General features: G+C 34.4%; 1 protein-coding gene and 1 long non-coding RNA gene across 3 annotated transcripts; both read left to right on the plus strand.

The window, feature by feature from the left end:
- The first annotated feature begins 4,735 nt into the window (after nt 1-4,735).
- On the plus strand, nt 4,736-18,866 carry LOC134260279 (uncharacterized). The gene is made up of 6 exons (XM_062742849.1): nt 4,736-5,415; nt 6,081-6,353; nt 6,526-6,607; nt 7,062-7,199; nt 16,775-17,061; nt 18,543-18,866. Exons 1-6 carry the CDS (start codon nt 5,320-5,322, stop codon nt 18,774-18,776), a joined length of 1,110 nt encoding a protein of 369 aa, XP_062598833.1. The 5' UTR covers nt 4,736-5,319; the 3' UTR covers nt 18,777-18,866.
- On the plus strand, nt 8,057-13,538 carry LOC134260294 (uncharacterized). Of its 2 annotated transcripts, none has more exons than XR_009990510.1 (4): nt 8,057-8,183; nt 11,063-11,233; nt 12,915-13,145; nt 13,268-13,538. It is a non-coding gene; the product is annotated as an uncharacterized LOC134260294 (long non-coding RNA). The 2 variants fall into 2 exon arrangements; XR_009990511.1 differs by having other exon boundaries at nt 12,915-13,141.
- Nucleotides 18,867-19,118: the final 252 nt, after the last annotated feature.

A 19,118-nucleotide genomic window follows, 5' to 3' on the forward strand; every position in this document is an offset into this window, starting at 1 on the left:
TCTTGTTTAAAGTCATCATTTCGTAATTTCTATGGTCGATACAATGACCTTGTCAGCAAGTACAATTTATCATTAAGTCAAATGCTGACTGACGTTTTTCATACTATAGCTAACTGGTAGACCATTATTTATACATAGAATTGACGACGCATTTTTTCCGTTATTTCCCGATCATGACAAGGAGCACACTGAGGATTGACCGGTCGGCAGGGGATATTTACTCCTCCATCTCTGATGTTTTGGAGGTACGTGTTTGCTCTGGTCCTATTTTGTATTTGCATGTACCGGTGTACTGTTCGTTATCTCCATATTAATCATTATGTCGAATGGTGACGTACTTTTTCCATACGCATTGTTAATAAATTTCTATTCAAACTGAATTTTCTACATGTTTCTTCTGGTCAGGTCATATAACAAGGAGAAAACGGCTGAGGGGACCGGTCAACAGATTTGCTTACTCTTCCATAGTTTCCAAATCTGATGATTTTAGAGGCCCGGGTCATTGTTTGGTCTTCTCATAGCTTCAAATCTGTAGCACGCTGGACTGAAAAAAAAAACGGAATGGACAACCAGCTCAGTCGTCCTTCACAATTGCTTTTGTAGACCAGTGAGCTACAGATCTGCAGATAGTCTTCGATCTCCCTATTCATACTGTTTCAACGAACTCAATGTTCTCGATGGGATATGGAATCAAGCAGCAAAACAAATCGGAAGCAGATCAAAAAGGGCTTCCAAGAACAATGGAGATAGGATCAGCCGCCACGTTTAAGAGTGAGTATTCCCTGCCGACCGACCCAACTCGCCGTGCGTTTCCCGTCACGACAGGGAAAATCGAAAACTCCAGACAACTCGGCGTTTAAACAATGACCCAACAATCAGAATGAAAACTTAAATCACCATTCGACTTAATAATAGGTTGTATTTAATTGCCGAGAAGGATTTGACCAGCCAGTAGTGGATGCTTACTCCTCCATGGCAACCTTTCCCAAACCTCGGATACTTTAAAGGTCATTGCCTGAAGAATCTGAAATCATGAGTATTGTTTTTTTTTATTTTAAGAAAGTGGCAAGGATCGATTTTAAGGTAAATACAAATTAGAGGGGAAACGGGTTGCTTTTGAGTTGGGCATTTCACGTACTTTTACTCTTTAAATTTTGAATTGAAAAACATGAAAGAGAATTCGAATTAGGTTCCAGAACTTACTTAACTAAATAATTTTATGGATATGTAAGCCATAGAATTTAAAGAAACAATTTTAACATAAGTATTTTTTGACATTTAGCTGTATAATCTTTATATATTAAAAAAGTATGGTGAAGCAAACGTTACAGAATCGATTTGTTTAAACGTGGTCCACTGATCATCTGAATGGTAAAGATATATAACTTATTTGAGGAAGGATATGGAGATAACGAATAGTAGTCAATATCAAAGTCCATAAAACAATACAAAATAGGAGCTTTAGCAAACACACTGAAACATCAGAGGTGGGATCAGGTGCCATCGAGGAGTGAGCATCTCCTCCTGACCGGTCACACCCGCCGTGTGCTCCTTGTCATGATCGGGAAATAACGGGAAAATCCGTCGTCAATTCAGTGTATAAATAATGGACTAACACTAAGTATGAAAAACGCCAGTCAGCATTTGTCTCAATGAGCAATACGTTTGATTTGTTGAGGTTTGAACAGTAACCAAGCTAAAAAACATTCAAACAATAAAAAAACAAAAGCAGAGCAAACACTGAACTCCAAAATATCAAAGGTTGGAGCACTTGCAATGGAAGGGTGTATGTCCCCTGCCGATTGGTCACACCCCCCATGTGTTCATAATCATTATCAAAAAGGGCAAGATGTAGCTGTGTAACTTCAAAGTGTTAATAATTGGCCTACAATAAGGCAAAGTATTGAAAGCGTCAGTCAACATTAGTATTTTAAAATGGTCCATGCTGACAAAGCAGGTACCAACACGCATTTGATTGTACGGCATAGAACATTGATTTTTACTGATTGTACACACAAGTTCTCTGAAGTTAATATTAAAATGATGCTTGAGTTTCTGATTGACAATATCTATGTGGGTTTTGGAAACAGTGTTCCAACAATATCTATTGGAATTCCCATGCTTACCAGTTACACTCCATTATTAGCAAACCTAATTTTGCATTCATATGGAGCAGAATTTGTCCAGAATCTTTTACGCTGTGGACTTCAACTCGGTATTAGATATATTGAAGACGTATTTTCAATTCTTATGTTGATACGATATATCCCGGTGACTTTGAAATAAAAGATACCACAGAGTCTGGCACATCTGTTTCATATTTGATGCAATTTAATGTAATCTAACAACCAAGCTCTATGAGAAACCTGATGACTTAAACTTTACAATTGCCAAATCCCCTTACTTATGCAGCAATACACCTTTACTTGCATGTGGGATTATATAATATCTCTCAGTTGATTCAAAACGCGAGAGCATCTTTACGTATATGTACAAATTTCTAAAACGATTTAAATCAATGACAATCAAGTTGATGAAACAAAAATATCCGAAGTCTCGTTTAAAGTCATCATTTTGTAACTTCTTTGCTCGATGCAATGACCTTGTCAGCAAATACAGTTCATCATTAATTCATATACTGACTGACGTTTTTCATACTTATTATTTTGCCTTTATATACACACTGAATTGTTGGCGGTCCTTTTGTAGCAATGTCCAGTACATGAACCCTAATCACCATCATACGGGGTTAATATACCCTAACAAAAAAATAGTTTACTATAGTTAACTATGGTAAATCAAAGTGTCAAAGTTTTCGTCAAAGTTTTCCAAAGTCAAATTTTCAAATTTTAAATTTTAGAAAAGTGTCAAAGTATTCGCCAAAGTTTTTAAAAGTGTCAAAGTTTTCGTTAAAGTTTTTTTTTTAAGTGTCAAAGTTTTCGCCAAAGTTTTTCAAAAGTGTCAAAGTTTTCGATAAAGTTTTTCCAAAGTGTCAAAGTTTTTGATAAAGTTTTTCAAAGTGTCAAAGTTTTCACCAAAGTTTTTTAAGTGTCAATGTTTTCGATAAAGCTTTCCAAAGTGTCAAAGTTATCAATAAAGTTTTTCAAAGTGTCAAAGTTTTCGATAATGTATTTTAAAGTGTCAAAGTTTTCTATAAACTTTTTCAAAGTGTGAAAGTTTTCGATAAAGTTTTTCGAAGTGTTAAAGTATCCAAGTTTTCAATAAAGTTTTTCGAAGTGTCAAAGTTTCGATAAAGTTTTTCGAAGTATCAAATTTTTCGATAAATTTTTCAAAGTGTCAAAGTTTTCATCAAAGTTTTTCAAAGTGTCAAAGTTTTCACCTAAGTTTTTAAAGTATCAAAGTTTTCGTCAAAATTTTTCAAAGTGTCGAAGTTTTCGCTAACGTTTTTCAAAGTGTCGAAGTTTTCGCCAACATTTCTCAAAGTGTCAAAGTTTTCGTCAAAGTTTTTCAAAGTGTCAAAGTTTTCGTCAAAGTTTTTCAAAGTGTCAAAGTTTTTTTTGTCAAAATTTTCAAAGTGTCAAAGTTTTCGTCAAAGTTTTTCAAAGTGTGAAAGTTTTCGTCAAAGTTTTCGCCAAAGTTTTCCAAAGTGTCAAAGTTTTTGTCAAAGTTTTTCAAAGTGTCAAAGTTTTCGTCAAAGTTTTTCAAAGTGTCAAAGTTATCACTATAGTAAATCAAAGTTTTCAAAGTGTCAAAGTTATAACTATAGTTAACTATAGTTAACTATAGTATTTTTTTTGTTAGGGTATATTTATATCTTTACTCAGTAGGTAAATGTATGTCTACGTTCTAATTAGCATCATACAGATGTGAAACAATTGTGTCAGACCCTTGCAGTCGTATTTTTTATTACAACCTTTACCTTTTCATAGAGTGGACAGTTGAATTATTACAGAAGTTATTATTATTAATTGACTAATTATACGTTGTAGATTTTACCTTATGTCGAGTTGCAGGCATCGAAAAGTGTTTTTCTACTTCTCATGTATAAATTATAATAAACCCTACATACTGTTGTTACGCCCTTGTCGACTATTATTGCAGCAGGTCTTCCTGGCAATAATGGAGAGTTTAATATAAAAACATCTACTACTAACATATTATCACTATTCATTGCTAAATACCCAGAACAGATGTTTCAGACTTTGTGGTATCTTTTTTCTCAAGCTCATCAAGATTCAAAAATCACACTGATGGTGTTTTAAAAAGAAAACAGGTAATAAAATATATACATGTATGTACTGCGAGCATAGATTATATTGATGAAAATCCCTAATCTAATCGATACAATTGTTTAAAGCAATATGTGCTGCATTTTTGAGAATTTCACTTTGCTATTAAAATGTGTTAATATGATAAATGTGTATTAAACCTTATTAAACAATTAAACTAAAATTAGGTATTAGATTGTTTCAAAAGAAGGACCTCTTTACAATCATTTCAGAAAACAATATTGTACGGAAAGACATTTTGCATCATTAATAAGAACTCGTTAATAATTCTTCTATTACAAATATGAAACAACAGAAGCTTATGTTCCTTTTCTCGGTCCTTGATATAATTTATGATAATTTTGCAGCAGCAAACTTTGACATCAAAGTCGCAACTCATATTGCTGTAATTTAACAAGACATAAATACTGCGTGAAAATTAGTTATGTTAATTTTCCTGTAGAGGACAATTTTTCTGTGACAAACAATAACATAAAAGAATGCAATTTCGGATTTTAATCTCATATCATTCGTTATTCCTAAATAAAATCCAAACACTACGAAAAATAAATTAAACACGTAAATTGATATATCAATGAGATCATTTATTTTCCTTTAAACTTCCTTTTACGCGTTTATAATGAGCTGGATATGGAGAACGATAGCGAAAATCCCTCAAAAAGGAACGTGACCTTTGCCCGGAACGTCAATTTACCTCCGACTCGCTCCAGCGGATAATACAATTACCTGGGCTCTGTTTACCTGGAGAATTCGTCCTGAACAATACCTTACACCGGCCCTCGCTCATCGTCTGTTCAGTGCTGAGGAAAATCAACAGGTGAAATAAAAATAAAATGCAGGGATCTGTTATATGTTATAATTGGTGCGGTATGAGAACATGTGGTGAGCGGAGATCTCTGGGAGCTGACAGCTAACCAGATGCTGTTGGTGACCGCAATAGGGTCCCCCATTCCGGGAAAGCTTTGTTGTCTGAAAACCTAAAATGAACCTCCATGCTTTTTGTTGGTTAAATCTCTGCCAGTTGCTGAGGTGAATAACTGCTTGTAAATCATCAATAATTCAGAATAACATGAGGATCCACGATTTCAGGAAAAACGGCTGTTTCCGAAATTACAATTTATCCAGGTTTACTCTTGGCTCATCAAGTATTTATGAACCATTGAAGGTAAGATAAAATATTCTGTGATTAGTAATTATTAATGAATCTACAAAAGGAAATTAAATAATTTCTTACCAAAAATTATCTATGAAATTAGTGAAGTAAATTTTGTAAAACCTTACTTTGATCAATATTTTGCCATCACATTTATTTATATTTCCATCAAAATTTACTGAACAACAAAAGAAACGACACTTGCAGGTTTTGAAATTTAAAATCTTTAAATACGAACGAAACCAAATCAAAGAAATTTTGCGATGTCAGATATTTTTGACAATTTTAAAACATTTTCCTAATAAAAGCTGAAATTGGGCACGTAAGCATATATTCTGAAAGCTGTTAACATTAAATGATTAGAATTAATATTCAGGATTCAGAATTATTAATAAAAGAAAATCTCATATGATAAGCTAATAAGTTTTTCAGTTTTCCATTAGCCAAGTCATGTGAAAGCTTTAAAATATTCCAAACATTTTTCAAGACTGTAATTTTGATAACGGGAAAAATTTATAAAAATCTATGCCCTTTACTTAGTGGACCTTTTTAACGTTGCCATGATAAGAGCATTTGACCATCAGTATGGATTCATTCCCAGTCACAGTAGCAAAAAATCCAATATGTTAAAAAGATTGAACTATTAAGAATTTTCTAAATACGTGTGTCTCTTTCAGCCTATTGAGTCTACCGGTTGCAATGGAGACCCCGTGTTTTATGTACATCAAGGTCATCTTCCGACCCACATGAGGAGCCTTCGACTGTCAGGTCACACTGCCCTACAGGCAGACAGACATACGTCCTCCCCTACACGCCGTATCCTTCTGACGGCTGTCGTTACTGCCCTCTTTTTTGTGTCTTTATTATGCTTCTTTCTATCCATACACATATGGAGGACCAAAGAGGGGGATGAAACAGTAATGACAACATTAAGTCCAGAATTAAATAAGGTAGTTCTACACAAATCTGTATTATAGTGTTGTTATTATTGTCAAGATTGGACTGCTATTATATATAGCTTTGAGAAACTGTTCAGAAAGCTTCCAATACTTGACTTGTCTCAAACAGTTTTATTATAATATATGCCATCATATATCATCTTATTTCTATATTTTTTGCCAGACCACATCAAATATAACGATGATCTCACAGAAAGAAATAAGTCAAGCAGTCCTCAAGAATGGCATCACAAACCACAGGAAAGGTGAGATTTCTCCTATGCATGTTTTCTTGCTTTAACTTGTCTCTTATTCTTATAGAATTATAGTTCTTTCGTAGATATAATGACTTTACAGCAAAGCATATCGATCGAATAAGAAAAAATTAATCTTTTAAATGTAAACTGTTTGCTTTTAACTAAAAAAAGTAGATTTGGGAATTAACTTAATTGAAAAGGTTTCATTCTATTTATTATATTTTGTAATGTTAATGATTCATGAATTTTTATACATTTTATATTTGCATGAACATATTCTTCTTCAAGGCATAATGTTACATCTGACCAATTATTATGGAACATCACAATTAAACATAAAATATTTCTTATTTTGCAGATTAGTTTTTATTATTCGAGGGAGACTCACAAACCTCCCGAAAAGTATGCCATTCGATTCAAAAGTTTAGAAACAAAGATTTCTACTTGACTGTTTTCTTTCTAGCTCCCCTGATATACAACAACAGAAAATCCTGCTCAGCCAACGTATGCAAGATGTATTCAGCTTTCCGATTTAAGTCTTCTTGTTTCCATGGTTACTGCCAGTGTAGTGGTGAGGGATACCAAAAGCAAAACTGTCTGCGTAAGTCTTAGAATATTAGTTGACCATACAGAACACAATCTATGTGTCTTTATATGGTATTGTTTTAAAGATATTTTCTTGACATTATTCTATTGTTCAATATTTATGTAATAGTGTTGCATTATGCATGTACTATGCCTAAATAGTAGGCAGGGTTTGACACATGGTGCACGAGCCGGAGGCGAGTGCACTATGTGTCAAACCCTGCCTACTATTTAGGCATAGTACATGCATAATGCAACACTATTGTTATTATTATGCTGACTGTTGTTATTATTTATGCGGCAATCCATTCGATTTTTTCCTGAAAATAATGGTGGTAACACAGCACACTTGCAAAAACTCATACAAAATCTTCATGCTAAAATTAGTTGCATAATTATTTTGGTTACTAGTATTTTCTCTAAATAAGTCAGAATTTTTTGTCCCAAAGATACTCATCTTTATTTTCTGTTTTGTTAGTAAGACTGATTTGTTTACAGACGTGGATTCTCATTTATAATTTTCTTTTATATCCTTCAATCAAGCGCTATATAAAAAAGCGTTTTAATGACCCCATGATATCAATTCATCTAACGATCTGTATGTAATTAGTTTGAAACTTTGTTGTACACATTTATCTAAGATTCCTTAGAATAAATATAACTGTTTTCAAATAATATTTGTCTATTTTCTCCTTCTTGTGTCAATTGTTTTAATTAAGTTTATATATTTAATAAAATTCTCCCAATGAGGGATCGTCTCTGTGGCGTAATCGATAAGGCATCGGACTTGCAATCTCATGGTCGTGAGTTCGATTCCCGGTGAGTGCAATGAAGAATTTTATTCAGAAAATAAGGCCGTGCACTATTTCGGCATAGATTCAACTTTCGGCAGATCCCTGCTACACATTCGCGCATGCGCATTGAGACTTTCGCTTTCACTTTGGATTGTGAAAAAGAAAAACACTTCGCACGCAGGATTGTGTTGAATATTTTCCCTGTGGTAAGTTCCTTTTTCATTTAATTTTAATTTTATGTCTCATGTAGGTCATAAATATAGCCTTTCTTGTTTTCTTATTGAAATTCAGAAAATACATTCCATTTAATCCTTTCTTGCGCAAACATATGCAAAAGATGTTAGTTGAAAGATGTGTTAAACAGTAATTTGAAGGAAAAAATAGTTTGATTACTATGGAAATAGCTATTTTACTCAATTTATCAGGTTCAGTACAATCAGTACATTAAGCTCATTGTACTTACACATGTACAACAGTACAAAGCTTATGATCAGCTGTTTTTAACATGTATAAATACAGACTAATTACTAAATATTGCCAGTATATCCATAAAAAATAAAAAGAAACACAATATTACTTATGCAGAAGTGTTCGTGTAACATATGTTACTGTAAAGGTTTCCCCATATGATATTAATGGTTATGTGCAGTGATTAAAATGGTGCACCACAGAAGTCATGCTGATAAGAGAGAGAAAATCTCTCAATTAAATTTTAAGTTAGCTGCAGATCTCATCTGTAGCACACTGGTCTTAAACAATTGGTATAGATGACAGAGCTAGAGCACAAAAACTTATGCTTGATTGTGGATTAAATTCTCTAAATTCTTTTCTCAATCATGTCAATTGTACAAAAGCTAGATTTTATTTCTGTCAACTTCTCCCATATTTAATGTCTGCACATAGCTGCAGCATGTTGGTTTGTTGGACCAAATACTTTGCCTCTCAAAATGGCAGTGTATAGTAACATTTTGAGATGGAAGTTTGAAAACATGGTGAAATAAATCAATTTTTGTGCACAATAAATATAAATTTTTTTCAACTGGTAGCACTGTTACAGTAGCTCTCAGACCTGTCACCCAGTGTATTTGTTTCAGACAGCTACAGTTCTTCAGCTATTTTTTTATTATGACTACAACCTGAAGGTTTTAAAAAATGTTACTGTTTTTAAAAAGGATATATTCTCCCAGAAAGTTCTTGTAATTGTTACCCCATATAATATTTTAACCCCATTTCCGTAGATTTTTCGAATATTTTTCAATCTTACGATTGGTTGAAGTCTGTCACATGAAGGAGGTGGGTTACTTATACCCAGTCAATTGTAAATCAATACACAGTCAATGTATTATGTAACAAACACAACGTGACATCATAACAGGCACAGTTTAAGGGTGATGAAGCATGTAGCAGAGGAAAACATTTATAAACTACAGATAATATGTAAATGTTTCATTGGTGGGGTAAATCTGTTACATAGTTTTTGAGTGACAGGGTATGGGATGGTACCTGGTTAATAAATTTCATACCTGACTCAGCTCCGCCTCGCCAGTATGAAATTTACTAACCAGGTATCATCCCATACCCTGTCACTCAAAAACTATGTATTAACTAATAGTACCTCCTAAGTTGTCATTTAATATGACTAGTGCCATCGGTATCTGCACATAATCATAAGTCACATGTACCATACTTTAGTAAAATTGATTATATCTATGTCTTCACATGTTGTACAAGATTTGACTGACTTGTAATTTCCCTGGCTTGAAAAGTGGGAGGGTAAATAGTGTTCATGGGTTTGTCTAGCTGTAATGTCTGTCCATCCGTCTGTCTGTCTGTAACGCTTTGGCCGGGGTACCCATCTCTTATCCGCAACTCCTCTTTTACCACTGAATGAAATTTGACAAGACTTTCAGAGAATCTTTATTACATATTGCCATTGTGCACCTCCTATTTTACTTTATACTCATTGCTCACAGTACAACTAGTTTATCAAGTTTTCTTGGTTGGTTATCAGGTTATGAACATGATAAATTAAGAGTAATATTTGAATCATTAAAGAGATATGAGCAATATCAATATTCTATACTTCTTGCTATATTTATAAACTTTATGCTCTAATGCTGGTCACAAAGGATGCTAGACACTTTGAGAGGTGTGACAACCCTGCACTAATAGTCATATTGATATGGAAGTAGTTTGTTTAAAGACACTTCAAGAATTTTTCACTCATATTGATACATCACCATTGAGCAGTCAGGGACTGCCATTGAGCAGTCAGGGATCTTTTTCGTGCCATCATCTACTGCGACACAGACCTTGGTTTACATGTACATGTATATGGTTTCATCTGAAGGTCAGGTTTCCATGTCCCACAGTGGGATTTGAACCCATAAATTCCTTACTCTGTTAGTCTAAAGCAGATGCTCTAAACCAATGTGCCATGCAGGCTACCTCCAGTGGTAGAATACATGGCATGGTTTGAAGGACAATATCCATCTGAAATCCCTGGCCAGTTCTTCTTCATTCTCTCATTCTGTAGTCAAGTTTATGAATGGAACATTTGAAATGAAATATGGAGATTTTCTCTGTTATACGCAACTCATGTCTAACATTAATGTAAGAAAATAGCAACATATGATTTTTTAAATGTTTAGAATTACAAACTTAATTTGTATCAATAACTAAGCACTACAGTATGAGCTGCATGCATTGATTTTGTTAATAACTTAATATCATATGTTCATGCACGGATCTAGGGAAGGGGGGCCAGAGACACACAACCCACACACACACAAATTTGCAGGCAGAGCTATTAACTGTATATACTAAACCAAGTAAAAGTGACCCCCTTAGACAATCAGGATCCCTCCTAGAAAACTGGGATTTATGTAAAAATGGTATGAAAAGTCATAGGTATGAAGCTTTAAAAGTCAACATTCAACAAAGAAGATCCCCACCCCACCCACAAAATAGGTTTTTCACATCTGGAAAAAAAGTTTTATTTTTTTGCTTTTGACTTGGGTGGACACACCCTGGAACAAATTCCTGGATCCCCTCCTGTATTTAAAAAGTAATTTCTTTGTTGCAGATGTGATCATGGTGATGCGGGCTGAGGTTTTGTTCCCTATCTTTGTGACATATTGCTTTGTAATCGATGTTTCCTGACAGCAAAATTCCTCCAAGTTCTCCTGTTTGTCATCTAGCCATCAATGTGTAACAAGTTGTCTCCCTGTAATATATCTATCAAGCTGGAGTCAAGGTAATTGCTCTGCCAGTTGAAGACCTTCTTGTTGAGGTTTATTTTCACTGTTATAATATCATAATAAGGTACATGTATTTTATTTTAGTATTAAATAGGAATGATAATGCTGTACTGATTAAAGGCTATATCATACTTATATTTTTGTTATGCCCCGCCATGAATATGGCAGGGCATGTAGTGTGTTTGTCATGTCCGTCTTCAGTCTTTCTGTCCTCCTGTTCTTCCGTCACACTTTGTGTTTAGCTCTGTTCAAAACTCAGTTTCAAAGAAACTATCCAAGACATTTTCATCAAACTTCACATGCTCATAGATATTGATAAGAGCTATTCAACTGCATCACTATTTTTGACCTTGACCTTTCCTTTGACCTTGACTGCACTTTTCTTAATTAATGCTTAGATAAGCTCATACATACTGATGTAAGCAATTCCACTGCATCAACATTTTTTACCTTGACCTTTCATTTAACCCCACTTTTTGTCCCCCGCTTGAAAAGTGGAGGATATTAATTTGGGTCTGTCCGTCCGTCCGTCTGTCCATCCGTCCGTCTTTCTGTCTGTCTGTAACGCTTTCGTTTCCACATGATATCTCGAGAACCGTTTGAGCTTTTGCAATGAAATTGTGCATATCAACTCCCTATGAACTAAAGAAGAACCCTATTGATTTTTAGGTCAAAAGGTCAAAGTTCAAGGTCATAAATTTATACATTCTGTCTGTTTGAAACACTATCATTTCTGGGCGATATTTCAAGAAGTTTTTGAGCTTTTGCAATGTTATTTTATATCAAAACTCCCTAGGACCTCTCTCAGCCCTCTCAAAGTGTCCCGCCCCATTTGTCTTATTAGTATTTATTGTATTAAATGTTGCTATTTTTAGCACAGGGGCATGAGGAGAGTTATTACGTATAAAACAGGTTCTCGGTTGACTTTATAATCTTTAAATATACATGAACATGTATGTGACTTCATCTTTGCTATAATTTTCACAAGGTTAAAGCAGCCCCATGGTCTAGTGGTATGTCTCTCGCTTCACATGTAAGAGGGCCCGGGTTCACATCCCGAATGATCCATATTTTTTCTCGAAAAACTTTGTTTTTACTAAATGATAGTATTCAGCATGAGAAATGAAAATTTATGAGGTCTGGCTTGTACGAACTCATAAAATCATCATTACAGTGTGATAAATATTCCATATAAATAGAATCTTCTATACACATAATAAAGAATAAGCAATCAAACCTTTATAGGGCTGCATATTTTATTTGCTTCAGTATACATGTATCAATTTAATAAATCTACAAATTCAGTCAAGGGGATCCGACCCCCCCCCCCCCCTCCCCCCTCCTCCCCTGAACTGTGCATAGTTTACTTTTTCCCTAAGTGGGGGACACAAATTCTCTGAATTAAGTCAGTTTTAAAGAAACCATTTATAATATTTTTTTCAACTTCATAAGCTGATACATATTGATGAGAGCTTTTCAACTGCATCAACATTGTTTGAGTTGACCATGGCATTTGACCTTGACCTCACTTTAAAGAAATAAGTGTGATATGTATAGGATCTTACATGATTCTAACTTGTTATAACGCATTAAGTTTTTTTATCTTCTCAGAAATGAGCCTATCTGGCTTTCATATATTGGAGATATTAATATTTAAACATTTTTGTCTTTTATCAGGCTGGTGAAGTTAAGATTGGGTATATGAAAGAGATGTTGAATTGGTTGAGGAAGTCCCTGGAGAAGTTTGTTAAGGCAATGATCATAAAGTTGATCAAGGACCTCACAACTGTGTCTATCATAGACAGCAACTCCCAGCTGAATGACAACATCATTGCCACTGATGTAATGACAAGAGCTTACATGGTGGACCATGAGGATGAAAATCAAACATCATGACTACAGAGGTTTGTATTGCAGATTCCTTGTTAACTTGAGACTAATAAAAAAATATCATTTTGGGCCAATTAATTATTTGTTTGACATTTTTATTTATTTTCTGTTTATAAATGACTTCTAAAAATATCTTTTAGGTCAGAAAATTCTATTATGCAGTGACATCAAAGATGCTGGTCAAATTTCTGTTCAAGGATATGGTGGTATCCAACCTTGGTTTCCTAAATCCAGCAAATGGAGGAGATCTACCACCAACTGCCCTAACTGTGCTAGCACAGAGATTCACTTCCATAGTGCCCTAGGATCAATGGGAACAAAGGAAAGACAAATTCATGGACTACCAAACAAATCCTGCTGTGGACCTCCCAGGTTTTGTAGAAGACACAAGAACAGATGTTTACTGCATGGGATAGGATTCTGGACAAAAGAAATAACATCACCAAGACACCAAGGTTTCCAGTGATGATTGATTGATCTTATGTTGTTTAACATCCCTCTCAAGAATGTTTCACTCATATGGAGACGCCATCACTTGCCGGTGGAGAGCTGCAAATTTTGTCCTATACTCAGCTCTCAGGGCCATTGAGCAGGGAGGGATCTTTTTTGTGCCATCAGGTACTGCGACACGGGACCTGGGTTTATACGGTCTCATCCGAAGGACCGGTCTCCACATCCCACAGTGGGATTTGAACCTGTGACATAAGGATCAACTCCATACTTCGTGACTGTACAGCAGATTGCAGTGATGTTGAAATAGTCAAAGCCGTGCTTAAAGCAATATGAGCTACATGTTTGACATCGGAAAAGAAATGTTGCAAATTTGTAATTTACCATTTCAATGACAGAAAAATAGAATATATGTAAACTTCTGTTGTTCATATTTGCTATGGAAGAACTTTCTATAAGCTTTGACTGAAGCAAAATATTATTATTTTCGTCCTGTACAATAATGATTTCTTATATAATACTGTATAATACTTTATATTCGGTTGTTCAGATATATTACTTCTGAAACATTTTTTGAAGTTTAATTTGGTCTTATTGATCATAAAGGTTTAGATTACATACATGTACAGATTGATCATAATAACACATTTTACCAGCAGAATAAAATTCTCAAAAATGCAGCTCATATTGCTTTAAATATTGTGCCAAACTCCAATGCTGGATGTGAATGAGTCTTCTCTATGGTGTAGAAAATACAGACAGAGACCGCTGCTAATTTGGACAGTAAAAACAATCAGTATCCTGCTTACCACCAAATTAAAAACAACAGTGTTATCTTGTTAAACCATTAAAGGAATGTTCCAGTCAGTAAAAAAGGCTTGTGTTTCATATAACAAAGACTTTGGTTCTTTTAAAAGTAGTTTTCTGCTTTTCTGCTCACTAGAAAGAGTATTGCCTATTGCTAATAGATACCCGTTATGCCTTCACTACCTTGGTCCCGGGCCCCAACCGGGCCCACACAATGTCACTTGACACTTATAAGGATGTCATGAAGGATTATTCATTTATAATAAGTTCTTGAAAGAAAAATGATCTTAATTACCATACTAGTAACATGCAAGGTTTCAATATCAGAAGATTCTGGCAAAACTTTCGCGATAACATTTTTGGACAACCTTCTAAAGTAACTTCCTTACAGGAATATGTCAAAAAAAGGTTATGATAAGGAGTATGCTAAAGATAAATATTTTCTCCCTTTAGTATGAAAGTAATTTAGTCAATGAAGACAAAAGGTATAAAAACGCCCCCATAATACGTGGAGGGGGAGCCTCACTTTTTCTGAGAGTAATCTTTTGCTGAATGTACTTTTAATACGCAAATTTAGTTCAGACGCTGCTCCCCTACGACAGCTTTTAGTTGGTGGTCAGCGTCAAAATATGCAAATTCCAGCATTTGAAAGAAAAAAATGTACTGAAAAGTAAAAGACCCCCCCCCTTTACAACGAACTTGGAAATTATGGGTGCTCAGTTTAAATTTTTTTTTTGGGGGGGGGGGGGGTTGTCAGCTTCATTCAGGGCCTTTAAAGTCGTTGCTACGGTGCGGAGAGGGGGGGGGCACATACCTGGAAGACTCTTTCAAAAAAAAGGTGGATTCGCCTCTGGTTCGTGAATGTGATATGTCACCTATGAATTTTTGATGATGATCTTTAAGTTTTATTACTAGTTTTTTGCTTGAATTACAATAGTAATACATAATTAAAGTAGCTAGATTTCAACAAAGCAGTATTGTTTTCATGTACCGTATGCTACATGTACTGTCTTTTTATTTATTTTTTTTATTAAATTAAAGAAAGTATACATTTGTTTGACTTAATAAGTTGCATTAGACATGTTAGAATGCTTTGAATGAAATCAGAAGAAAAAAATGTTCAAACGAAGAATATATATCATAAATATATATGATAAAGAATAATTAAGAAATCAATGAAAAAGACGATACGATTAAATTTGAACACAAGTAATTAAAATGCATATGTCTCTGTAAAATGTCATACCAGTTGGGATTTTCAACAGCTAAGAATGGGGGGGGGTCTATATTGCAATACAATAGACAACAACAAGTTTACAATCTGTTTTGGCTTTAAGTTCTTTAATTATCATTTCAAAGTGTGAAATCTTCATAATGTCAAGGTTTTGGAATACCATCGATATCTCTACACGGAGAAACATCGCGGAACATATAATTGACATTGTGTAGATAAAGTTCTGAAGACTTTTTGGTTTACCTGTTTACTCTGCAGTGTCAAGCAAAATGGTTGGGGTTGGGGTGGGAGTGGTGTATGAAGGGTTGTTGTCGTTGGATGTGTACATCCTTTGTGTTTAATGATAAGCACAACTTCACAAGCGATATACCCCCCCTTTAATCAGATTAGGTATTTTAACCAATTATACAAAAGGTTGGTATTTCAAGCACGTTTATATCTTTGTTAATCTAGCTTTCTTCATTGAATAATGCATAAAATATAATAGCATTGAACATTCACGTAAACAGACGATTGCACGAATTATATGCGTACAAGCATTTATTCTTACTTTCGCTTTGAGTGTGACGTGACGTCATAATTACGGTCACATGGTGTGCAGGGAGCTGCCTTTAGACTCGTTCTTTCGGCATAGTATGCTTACGCTATATACATCCTTAGACCACTATGCGAGAATAGTAGGGTATGGGTTATATAGAGACAAACTGACAGGAAGCATAATAATTCGTAATATTTACTTATCATTCCTAATTTGTACATATAATTTGAACACACTAATAGTTAGTTCATTATTTTACACTGATTATACGTTATTTCCCGATCATGACAAGGATCACACGGCGGGCGTGACCGGTCAGCAGAGGATGCTCACTCCATTGCTCCATCCATTGAACCCGATCCCACCTCTGATGTTTCAGAGGTCCATGTTTGCTCTGCTCCTATTTTGTATTGTTTTATAGATTTTTGAGCTTGAATACTGATTGTTATCTCCATATATTTCATTTAACAAATCATTAAATTATATCAGATGAGGGTAATTAATTAGAAAGGTTAAGGTCATTGAATACATAGAAATATAAGATTCATTGTAATTAATATTCCAATGTTTATTGCTTAGTAATTGTCACTCTTTGAGATTGGCAATTTTCCTTTACAGCAAAATATGGGGACTGCTATATACAGGAGGGAAAGAGGAGATTTGTTGATGCACTGATCAAAGGAAAAAAGTCCACAATGTATTCCTGTCACTCACCGATAAGTTTAGACACTAAAGACAATTTACACGTGATTAGTATATTTAGTAACAGTCAGAGTGAAGAGACCGTCCTGGAACTCTTCGGAAATTCCTCGGACCCGACCCCGGTTTCAATTGTGCTATCAAATTATCAGAAGGTGAAATGGAGAGTGATTCTGAAAGGGGTGGTCGTCAAGAAATTCTATCTGGTACGTCAATTTACACTGCATTACGCAATATTAAATGTGATTAAACAGTGAAATTGAAAATAACATACATATATAAAACTAAATGATGAAAAATTCCCATATATCAAAAGTATGCTTTTAACTGAGTGATGCTTAGGCATATAGAATTGTCATTGAAAAGTAATTATCAGCTAATCAGATCGAACATTAGTCTTGCTACACGGATCACTTACTTCCATCATATGATATTGACATAATTGTGTTGTTTGGTAATATGCTAATTCGGGTAATAGTTTGCTCTCTTTGCCGTGTGATAATGGTTACCTTGTTTGCACTTGACAAAGAATGTCTTTTAAAGTGAGGTTAAGAAAAGTATGACAATTCTTTGAAAACTCAAGGCTCATACAGAATGTCTAGATAAACTGAGCTGATAAAGCTAAAGTGACAGTTCATTAATTACGTTAGCTGACTCAATATTTGTCCCTCCGTTGATATTTCTTTACAATTTTCTTAAAAAACAACAACAAAACCACTTGGCAAATCGTGTTACAGGTAATTAGTGAGTCGATTTTAAGGTTATTTAGATTAATAGCATCCTATATAATAAAGGAAGGAAATCAATTAAAAGTAAAAAAAAAAGTGTTATAGTTGATATTGACAAAATTCTTATTAAAAAAATAAAAAAAGAGAAATAATACGAGAGACAGTCTTTAAAAGAAAATTGAGGCCAATGTATCGTAGGTTTAATTAAGTGTTTTAAATCTAATATAGCATTTAGGTTAGGTGTGCCGAAGCAGATATAGCAGAGGTTTAAGTTTGTTAAATCTAATATAGCAAAGGGTCCAGGCATGAAGATTAGATTCAAAACACTTGGTGAAAGATATAAAGGGTGTTTTGAATTTCCTTTCTGACAAGAATAACAATGCTGCAATCAGTCTTTTCACCATAAAGACTAGATAGCTTTCTGTTGCGCCTTCATATATATTAGTGACATTCTCACAATTTTTTAAAGATGTATCTTAAAATCTCATATGAATGAGAGGGTCACAATAAAGCAAAATATGGAAGCATCTGCATAGAGCAAAATATGGAAGCATATGCATAGAGCAAAATATGGAAGCACATCTGCATAGTAAATTAATTTCTTAAAATTCATGAAGCTACGGGACTGATGTAAGACTGAAAGCGGGAAGGGCCTGTGTAAAACAAAGGTTTTACAGGAGAAAAAATACTTTTTTATAAGATGCAATATAGCATAATTATCTATATATTAGGTATGCTTAACTTTTTTCATACTTTGTTGGGGAATCGTTAATCTTCAAGGGTCAGTTATAGTACAGCAAATTCAATAATCAAAAATGAAAACAATATGAACTGAACCTCCACGCCTAATGTCAGAATGTTTAAATTTCGCCATTATCCCAACCCTAACCTTAACCCAGTCTAAATAAATTAAATTTTTATTCTACATGTTATAAATAATTCATTCCAATTTATTCTAGATTTCTCTTCATCATCTTAAGTGGTCCTCGGTGAAAATAGAAGACAGTCGGGGTAGTGCCATGGCGGCACCTCCAGTGGAGAAACTGTTTTCACAGGTGGGGTACGGTGAGGACAGGTGGGGTGGACACACTGTGGACTTATTAAAGACTATCAATCAGCACATTGCACCTGTCTCTACATTTCATGGCGTCGCTACGGCAGACAAGTGGAGGATCCACTTGAACAAATTATAGTTTTATTTATAACAAATATGGCGTTATTCCACGAGTCAGGGCAAAGGATTGAATTTTAAATGTGGAATGCATTTAGAAATCCTGCTGTTTTTATGTACATTAAAACTGTTAAATAAATATGTAAAAATGTAATATGTGTTATTCCAATTCTTTTCTACTCTATTGGGTTGACTTGATTGAAAAACATATTCTCTTGAAACACTTTCTTCATATTTCACATTCGGAAGTGTTCTCTATCTTTTCATTTCGTTGCAAGTTAAGTAATAAAATATATAGAGATAAAAACAGTATTCAAACAATACAAGTCAGGAGCAGAGCACACACACTGAAATCCAGAACATA

Source organism: Saccostrea cucullata, unplaced genomic scaffold (genome assembly GCF_032062105.1).
Source record: "Saccostrea cucullata isolate Sc308-1 unplaced genomic scaffold, CSIRO_AGI_Scuc_v1 ctg2267, whole genome shotgun sequence".
NCBI lineage: Eukaryota > Metazoa > Mollusca > Bivalvia > Ostreida > Ostreidae > Saccostrea > Saccostrea cuccullata.